The sequence below is a fragment of the Trichosurus vulpecula genome, chromosome 8, assembly GCF_011100635.1.
Source record: "Trichosurus vulpecula isolate mTriVul1 chromosome 8, mTriVul1.pri, whole genome shotgun sequence".
In the NCBI taxonomy this organism is placed as follows: domain Eukaryota; kingdom Metazoa; phylum Chordata; class Mammalia; order Diprotodontia; family Phalangeridae; genus Trichosurus; species Trichosurus vulpecula.
In genome coordinates, this window is record NC_050580.1 from 26,420,762 (window position 1) to 26,430,783 (window position 10,022).

The 10,022-nt window shown below is 40.7% G+C and overlaps 1 protein-coding gene across 2 annotated transcripts in view; it reads left to right on the plus strand.

The window, feature by feature from the left end:
• The window catches only part of LOC118828062 (solute carrier family 22 member 15-like), a 92,258-nt gene extending 83,372 nt beyond the window's left edge, over positions 1 to 8,886 (plus strand). Inside the window, exons 10-12 of one of the 2 annotated variants that reach the window (XM_036734445.1) lie at positions 1,397 to 1,469; positions 3,032 to 3,193; positions 7,189 to 8,886. In XM_036734445.1, the coding sequence (XP_036590340.1) occupies positions 1,397 to 1,469; positions 3,032 to 3,172 (214 nt within the window). In that variant the 3' untranslated portion in view covers positions 3,173 to 3,193; positions 7,189 to 8,886. Of the gene's footprint in view, positions 1 to 1,396; positions 1,470 to 3,031; positions 3,194 to 4,922; positions 5,249 to 7,188 lie in introns of those variants that run through there. The other variant, XM_036734446.1, reaches the window with a different exon arrangement.
• Positions 8,887 to 10,022: the final 1,136 nt, after the last annotated feature.

Consider the following 10,022-nt stretch of genomic DNA (forward strand, 5'->3'; position numbering starts at 1 on the left):
CATCCCACGGCAGCCAACACTGATGTATATAGGGTTATGTCTACACCTGCTATTCATCTTTTTATCCCCTCAGAATGAGCCTCAAACTTCTTCATTAAATTGGCTCTTAGGTGAGTTGCTGCTAGATGGTGCAGTGGAGAGACTCGGGCTTCAGAGGCCTGCCTCAGACTCTTCCAGGACCTGGGACCCTTGGCATGTGACTCAGCCTCTCCTTAGCTGAGTTTCTTATTTCTAAAATGAGGATGACAACAGCCCCCGGCCTTACAGGGTTATTGGGAGGCCACAAATGGGGTAGCCTGTGTAAGGAGCTACAGAATCAGTGGATAGAGCACATTAGAGAAAGAAATGGCAAACCCACTTCAGTATCTTTGGCAAGAAAACGAAATGGGGTCACAAAGAATGGAACTGAACAACAACAGAGTACTGGACCTGGACTTAGGAAGAGTTAGAATCCAGCCTCAGTGTGACCTTGGTCAAGTCACCTAGCCAAGGTTCTGTGGCTTATGTTTCACGTGTATCCTCCTACTGCACTTGGCACAGTATGAGGCACATGGGAATTAATGAGTAAATGAAATAATTGAGTGACTGACCACAAAAGGAGAATACCCAGGGGTTCCGAATTCCGCAGTGGGCTCTATGCTCTGGAACTCTGAGGTGTATTCACTGATCTTTAAAATACAATTATAATGTGAGAGAATTTCCACATCAGTTGCCCTATACATGGATGAAATCAGTGCTCCAAACTCTTTTCACTACTCTCTTTTCCAACAAACCAACCAAATAGCCAACCCATAAGCAAGCAAGGAAACAAACAAACAAAACCAGATAGGAATTGTTTGGGGTCAAAAGACCTGAGTTCTAATTCTGACTTTACATATACTATATCCTGTGTGACCTAAGGAAAGTCACTTGACATTTTTCAGCCTCAGTTTTCTCATCAGACAAATGAGAGACTCAAAACCTTCAAGGTTTCTTCAAATCTAAAATCTTGGGGTCTTCTTAGTCAGTTGCATATCCTCTCTCTCCCCATCCCACAATGACCTTGGACTCCCAGGATTCCAGTACTCTTGATCAAGTGTTCTTAATCTGGGGTCCAGGTCCATGGATTAATTTCAGGGAGTCCATGAACTTGAATGGGGAAAAATATATCTTTATTTTCATTAAACTCAAATTAAAAGTTCGCATTTCTTTTAATTATTAATGTAGGCAACTCTCTGCAGGGGTTCATAGGCTTCACCAGGCTGACAAAGGGATACATGATATGACAAAGGTTAAGAACCCCTGCCCTAGATTAATTCTACATGTTGGATCTTGGCCCAACATACTAGATTCTGGGATTGGCTTTTGTGTCTCTTGTTTATGGCTTACGATCATTTCTCTGATTTTGTCTTAAAAGGAATGCTGGCCTGGGAGTGTGTTCAATGACCTGCAGACTGGGTGGCATATTGGCTCCTTTTGTACCCACCATGGTAAGTTAGATTTCTGTTTTTGTTTTAGAGACAGTTTCTGAGATATTTGTAGAGATGGCAGGTTGGCTTAGAAGAGAGTGATGGGTTTGTAGTCAGGCATAAATACATGGCTTCAAATTCTTTCGCTGATACTGGCTAGCTGTGTGATCATAAGCGAATCGCATAACCTCTCTGAATCTCGAGAAACTCCATAAGACTTTTAAGATGAAGAGGGGTTTGCATTGTTGGAGAAAATGAGTTCCCTTGCACACTGACATTTGATTGGAGATTTTAAAATCTTCACATGTTTTCTTAAGCAGCAAGGTGGGTACAGTGAAGAGAGTGCTAGACCAGGAGTCAGGAAGGTCTGAGTTCAAATGTAGCCTGAGACATTTCCTAGCTGTGACCATGGGCAGATCACTTTGCCTCAGTTTCCTCAACAGTATAATAGGGTTAATAATAGCACCTACCTCCCAGGGTTGTTGCAAGCATCAAATGAGACAATCTGTGTAAAGGGCTTAGTATAGTGCTATAGAAATGCTAGCTATTACGATTATTTTTATTAAGTCTTCCCTGACTATTGTCTTATAAAAGACAGCGCTTGAAAAAAATACATCATTATTATTATGAATCTGACAAACTTTAACACACGTGAACAGATCAGCGCAGAAAAAGGATTGCATGTCAAGCTATGAATCTCTGTTATATACAGCTTGTTTTTTTAAAAAGTATATAGTAAGTTTAAAATGGTATTTCTATCCTTGTTCTGTTCACCTGTTTCTGCTGGTCTCATCTACATATTTTAAAAATGTTTTACTGATGAAAAAAGTGCACTTGTAAAAAGTGAGTCATCAACCTCCAAGACCTGCTTCTGCTCAAATCCCAAAGAATATAAAATTTATCATAAATATCTTATAAAATGAGCCTTCCCAACTGAGTGACCACATGGTGTGGTGGAAGGAGTGTTGGATTCAGAGTTTGGAGAAACCTGCATTCAAACCCACCTCTAATGGTCCCAGCTGTGTGACCTTGGGCAAGCCACTGATCCTTTGCTTCCTTATTTGTAAAATATAGAAATGAATGCCTATTTCACAGTGTGGTTGTGAGGTTCAAATTATAGTCAAGTACCTTACAAAGTTTATAGTGCTAAGGATAAGGAAGATATTTGTAACCCTTTGTTTGCCAGTAGGCTCTAAGAGGGGGAAGGGATCTCTGAGACCATTTAGCCCAACTTCCTTATTTTACTGATGGGGAAATGGAGGCCTCCATTGGCAATGTGGATTTGAACTCAAGTCCTTGTGAGACCTCTTATATTTTCTTAAATTATCCTCTTTGCTGGGGTGGGGTTGGTGTTTTTTTTGTACTCGCTTGTTGGGGGAAGTTTGGTTTTGGGGTGCAATGTGAACTTATTTATGAAATACAGCTTTCTGTGTATTGATTTTGTGGAGCATTTGAAAGGACTGCCTTTATTTATGGTAGATGACTCAGTGAGGTTGAAAATGAATTTGAGAGTCTTGAAAGAACAGTATGAAGTGTGTGAAAAAAAAATTGGTCATTTCAACCGCTGACATTTACAATTCCAGAAATCTATCAGCCCATCTGTCCCCTTTGTGGTGTTTGGCATCAGTGGGCTGTCAGCAGGATTCTTGGATCTACTTCTTCCAGAAACTCTAAATCGACCAATAACAGAGAATCTTCGGGATCTGCAGGCCTCAGAAATCTAAGTGCTAAGAAGGCAGAGTGAGGTTGGCTTTCTTTTTTCTTTTCATGATGTTTTCTTTTTTTTTTTTCCTTTTTTTAATGTTTTCTTTCTTTTTTACCCTTTTTAATGTTTTTTCTTTTTCTTTTTTTATGTCTTCTTTCTTTTTCGCCCTTTTTTAATGTTTTTTCTTTTTTTATGTTTTCTTTCTTTTTTCCCTTTCTAATGTTTTTCTTTTTCTTTTTTGTTTTTTCTTTTTTTCCCTTTTTAATGTTTTTTCCTTTTTCTTTTTTAATGTTTTTTCTATTTTTAATGTTTTATTTCTTTTTCCCTTTTTAAAAATGTTTTCTTTCTTTTTCTTTTTCTAAAAGTGTGGGAGGAAATATGTAATCATTATAAAGAAAGGAATGATTGGTGGAAGTATTTCATCTATATGGCAGGATGACCCTGTATGTTCTACTGGTTGATTATTTTGATAATAATGATGTCACTCATTTAATATATTGCAATAACCATCATAATAGACCCATTTTACAGATGAAGAAGCTCAGACCCAAAGGGGTTGAGGGACTTGACCAAAGTTGCACAGAGGAATGCATCAGAGGTTACATTTGAACCCAGACCATAGGATCATAGCTATATAGCTGGGAGGGACTTAAAGGCCATCTAGTCCAGTCCCCTTGTTTCACAGATGAACTTCCCTTCCCAGGGAAGCTGAAAGAAACCTGTCCAAAGCTGCATAGGTAGTTCGAGCATCAGAGGTGGGAGATGAATTAGATCCTCTCACGGTAAAGTGGGTGCTTTTTATATTGTTTATATCTTTCTTTGGTGGGAGTAGGAGTTGAGGATGGTGTCTCAATCTGTAATTCTAGAACCCATATTGTGGAAATGCATTCTGCCAAGGCAGACAGCCACTCACCTATCATTTGTAGTCCTAAAGAGTTCCCTGAGGCTCAGAGTCCTACAGGTGGTAGTTAAGTGGTACATTTTATCGATGAGGGAATGAGGCACAGAAGGTGAAATGACTTTACCATGATCCTACAGTGAGTGCGTATCAGAGCAGAGATTTGAACCCAGTTCCCTTGACTCGATGTTCCTTGTTATTTGTATTATATAATGCTGCCTTTTCTGCCAAATTAACAGCAGAATTCCACAGTCTGAGAGTTAGAAGGGATCTCAGAAGCCACTGAGTCCAAATTGTACCAGACCAAAAGCTCTTTCTGTAACACCCCCAAAAAATGGTTATCCAGTCTTTGCTTGAAGATCTCCAAGGAAAGAGAACTCACTACTTTCCAAGGTCTAACTGATGTTAGTAGTTAATCATTAAACATGTTCCTAGAAATAATATTAGATTAAACACTTCCTAGTTCGTCTTGTGGAGCAGGGGAGTGAAATGACCTTTCTTAAAGCTATATCTTTTTTTTTTTTTTTTTTAGAAAGGAGTAGATAGGGTGATAAAGAGGGAAGAGAACAGAGCCTGCAGTCAGGAGGCCTGGATTCAAATCCCAGCTTTGCCTCCTGCTAGTTGTAGGCCTTTTCAAGGCAAGTTACTTCAGAGCCTCTGTGGCCTCATCTGTAAAATGGGGATGATTATGATAACTTATTTCTTGTTGTTTTGAGAAAAGCACTTGGTGAGTCTAAAAGAGCTTTTATTTTTAATATGTAAAAATACTTCCTATTACTACGTGTCAGAAACCATCTGGAGCATTTACTTGTGGCAAATGTTTTCTAAATGCACTTCTGCGAGAGCAAATTAACTGGCGCTTTTCTGGCAGGACAAGGGAGTTTTGAAGAAAACTCATCAGGCAAAACTGCCAGGAACCCAAGCTATGGCTCCAAAAAGCCCGACTGTAATTGGCCTTAGCGATAACAAGCAGCCCAGATCGAGGACACAGGCTCCCCTTTGGAACTACCAGAGTCCTCTAAGAAACCCCCTGAAATTGAACAAAGTCTTACTGATTTGTCCTGTGCTGCTCACAGGAGCCATTTTGGTTTTATTCGAGAGGCAGCATCATGCAGTGAAAAGAGCATTGGAGTCAGAAGACGTGGGTTCAAATCCCATGGTGCTTACTACTTAGAGTGACTTGGCCCAGTTTTCTTAATCTCCCTGGGCCTCAGTTTCTTCATCTGTGAAATCTGGAGGTTGGACTAGATATCTCTGAGGGTCTTCCCAGTTGTGGATCCATGATCCCATGATCCCTCCTTTTCTGCTTTTCATCTGTGTGATCAACTTCTCTGGTCCTCTCTTTCCTCACCTTTAGAATGAAAGGGCTGGATAAGAAGCCTCGGAGGTTTCTCCCAGTTTAAAGCCTCTGATCTAGGGCCTTAGATTGCTTGGTCAGCAACCGAAGACTTCCAACCACAGCTAACCCATGTTTTGTCTATGAACAAAAATGAATACAGTCAGGAGAGCCACAAGGCTGGTTTTCATAATATTTGAAAATATATTCAACTGTCAAATGATGAGATGGCATTTCATTGAACTCGATGGTCCTATAAAGCCTTACATTTGTCTATGTAAGATAATGAGCATTGTGGTTGAGGTTAGTGGATGTCCCAGTGCCTCTGGGAGTTGTGTCTGCCTAGCTTGTTAGAGTTATGTCTCCAAAAAACTAATTCCGTGCCTGCTCATGACCTAGAAGGAACAGTGGGTTCTCAAAGGATACTCTTAGTGGAACATAAGCTTTGTCAAGTCCAATCAATCATCCATCCATCCATCCATCCAGCCATTTGTCCGTCCGTCCATCCATCCATCCACCCATCCATCCGTCCATCTGTCCATCCATCCACCCATCCATATAAGTATATCTTAGATTTTCTTCCCCTTCAACCCCTGTGTGTGATGTAGGGGAAGAGAGGAAGGGAAGGACTGCAGAGGACTCTAAGGTAGTCTGTGGATTCCTGCAGGAAGAAGTATACTCCTGGGGTAGCCAAGCACTAGCTATCCTGCCTCAGTTCCAGCACGGCCAAGATCAGAGTACTTCATCCCCAGGCTGGCTTCAGCAGCACTAATTGAGACCATACTAACTAGGTTTTAGGAGGGCTAAGACCTTCGTCGGCGGGAGGAAGACACAATAATAATAAAGTTATTGAATTTTTAAAGTTTTGAGGTATTATAGTCGTTGATATTGTCTAGCTGATCTATTTTGGGTGAATTTGTACCTCAATGTATCGACAAGAATTTATTAAGCACCTATTATGTGCTAGGCACTGCGTACACAAAGAATGAAGCAATCCTTACCCTAAGGAGTTTCCTTCTAACTGTTCCACGGTATCCTATTGCCTAAGGGCCTGGAGACAAGCCAGTGGGTGGTGCAGCAGCTAGCGTTCTGGACCTGGACTGGAGTCAGGAAGACCTCAGTTCATACATGGTCTCAGACACTTACTAGCTGTGTGACTCTGGCAAGTCATTTAACCTTTCTTTTCCTCAGTTTCTTTATCTTTAAAATGGGGATGATAATAGCACCTACCTCCCAGGCTTCTTATGAGAATCAAATGAGATAATATTTATCAAATGCTTTGTGAACCTCAGAGTGCTCTATAAATGTTCTTGTATAAAGCTTATAGCCCTTAGGGCAGTGGTTCTCAATTTTTTTTGGTATGAGGATCCCTTTTCACACTGTTAAAAACTGTTGAAGATCTCCTCCCAAAGAGCTTTAGTTTATGTGTTTGTTTATCAATAGTTACTGTATTAGAAATGAAAATGTCTTATCTCGTTATTATGAAAATAGTTCTGATCTCATGGGTCCCTGAGAGTCCCCAGGCCACACTTTAAGAACCACTGCCTCAGAGGAAAGCAAACCCCTGTTTTACAGCGAGGTCACTGAATTTACAAGAGAACCGAGTACAGAATGATATGATGAATGTGGAGACGGCCCGAGCCACAGATGCTGTGATCTGAATTTGTAATTTTTATTCACTGTTCTGACATGATAAATAGAGGATTCAGACTCAGTTGATTTAAGGGAATAGGCAGAAAGACAGACCCAAACTTAGGTACCACAGAAGTTTTAATCCTGACCTTTTTGTGTCTTTTAATAGGTGTGCTAATGAAATGAAACCATCTTTTGAAATCCTCCAAAAGGACAGTGGCTCTGATCAACGTTCAGGCATTTTTTTAAATTAAGGAATTTTTGCAATTATGTCAGGAAGCCATTGTTTGATACTAGAGGGGAGAAAGAAACTGTGAATTCTGGAGATCAGTGGATGTGATGGGGTGGGAAGAGGGCCACATTTATCAGAGCTTGTAATTAGGTAAATTAAACCTCAGTGGATCCCTGAAGCAGAGGAGAAACAAATCAGTGAATGAAGAATGAAAAATGGCTGGTCATCTTGGTACCTACAGAAGGAGTTAATGAATGACAAGTACAGGACCTTGGCACAGCTGGATTTTTTGAGTCATCAGAACACCATGTACATGTACACAGGGACCATGATGAAGTTGGGCAATAACAGCAGAGTGAAATCTTCTGTCTAATCTGATGAGCTTGGCAAGGTAGAGTGTTGCAAAGGTCCACCATTGGAGAGTGACTGCCAACTGCTCTTCTTAGACTTGTCATCAGGGTCATAGTGTTTCCAATGGAAACTTCCTCTGCCCCAACCCCAACTCTTTCTAATTTTCCTTTCATGGACTTTCAGTGACAGAATACCTCATGGCTGTGACCAAAGATTTTTTTTTTGTATTGGTTTTATACTATCAAGTGGCATGCTAATTAAATTACCATGGGCTTTAAAGAAAGTCAATCAAGTATGTGCCAGGTAGGTTCCCCATCACCCTCCAAGAAAGTTCCATTCTTTAGGAATCTGTCATAAGCATTCAGTCAATGGTTGCAGAGTGGATGAAGAAAACAAAGAATGAGCCCCCACCATGACAACACTGGTGTCTGGGATGGGAAGAATGGTGTGGGTTGAATGTTATTTAATGCATTTTCATTTAGTGAAAAGAGTCATTCATAGCATAGTGGGTAGAGAACTGGCCTTAGATCCAAAAAGACCTGGGTTCAAGTCCTGCCCTTGATGCATACTGACTGTGTGACCCTAGGCAAATCATCTAACCTCTAGTGTTCCAGGCACCTCCCTAAGACTGAGTTGCAGGGAAGGTGCCTACCTGTACTGGTAGGAGGGAGTTTCCTCATTTAGGAGTTCCCTATATCAAAGATCATAGGTCTCATCCCTATCCTCCATACTTCTCGGTTAATGAAGATTCATATTCATTTAGCAAAGCATGGCAGGGCTATATAGCCAGAAATTTGCATTTTTTATTCTGCTTTTGATTATCGCCTGTGGCAGCAGGGGAGGCAGTGCCAAGATACAGCTGAAGCTGCCTCCCTGCTGGGTTAATTGGTATTTAAAACATTCCTCCCATTAGGTAAAAGGTACTTAGGACTTCTGTTTCTAGGGGAACCAGGAAGCATTTATCAATGATAATTTTTATTGCCTACAGGATAAAATACAAAGTCCTCAGCCTGGCTTTTAAGCCACTCCAGAATCCGGCTCCAGCCTACTTTTCTCATCTCATTGGACAGTGCTCTCCTTCCTGTACACTAAGTTCCAGCCAAATTGGACTATTAGCTGTATATTGAACTCGACATTCCACCTTCCATCTCTCTGCACTCTCAGAAGTTGTTTCCCATGCCGGATATTCATTGCCTTCTCCTTTCTACTTCCAAGCTGTATCTTTCTTCTTTTTTAAAAATTCAATTTTATTTTCAGATCTGCATTCTTTCCCTTGCACCTCCCCTCACCCCAATGAGAAAGCAAGAAAAATAAATCCTGTTACAAATATGTGCAATCATGCAAAACAAATTCCTGCATTGTCTATGTCCAAAAAATGCTCTATTCTTCCCTCTAAGTTTATTTCCTCTCTTTGTCTTTCTGGATGTGGATAATATGTCTTATCATGAGTCCTTTGGAATTGTGGTTGGTCATTGCATTGAACAATTTCAAAATTGTTTGTCTTTACAATAGTATTGTCATTGTATAAATTGTTTCCCTGGTTCTATTTACTTCACTTTTGCATCAGTTCAGACAAGTCATCTATGGTTTCTCTGAAGCCATCCCCTTCATAGCTATATCTTTCTTTAAGATTCCTCTCAGGTGCCACTTCCTCTATGAAGCCTCGCCAAATTCCTCAGTTGCCATCACTCTCTCTGTCCTCAAGTTACCTTGGAATCATAGTAGCATAGATTTAATACTTAGCACAGTGTCTGGCACATGGTGCTTAATAAATTTTCTTCCCTTCTCCCTTCTTCCTTCCCTCTTTCCCTCCCTCCCTCCCTCCTTTCCTTCCTTCCTTCCTTCCTTCCTTCCTTCCTTCCTTCCTTCCTTCCTTCCTTCCTTCTTTCCTTCCTTCTTTCCTCCCTTCCCTCAAGAATTCTACCAGAAATTCCCTGGAACTGAATAGAGACCTTCTTCTTTCTGTACTGCTTCAAACACTTCCTGACTGCCTAATCTAGAACAAGTCCTCTAGCTTGTCTGAACCTCAAGCAACTCTTTCTAAGATCTGCCTATTAAATTATAGCTATGTAGATGAAGACTCATACTTACCCAAGGGTTAGCTTCTTTGTAGTAGAAGACTCCCTTGGTGGAAGGAGTTCCCAGACCACCAGCATCACAGATCCTTGACAGATTAGCTGAGCATAGAGAGAGGTCATGAGGACTGATTTTCCATCTGGTCCATTCCTGAAGGGGTCATTTGCACACTGTAGGAGAATTAAATGCACAGGGACTTACCTTGATGAAGGCAAACTGCTTCCTCAGCTGGATATTTGGCATCTCAAATGTCATTTTCAGGCCAATTTGTCATTTTCAGGCCAAAGTCAGGTCTGACATTTTTTTGAAGAAAAACATTTCTGAAATTATATTGGAAATCCAAC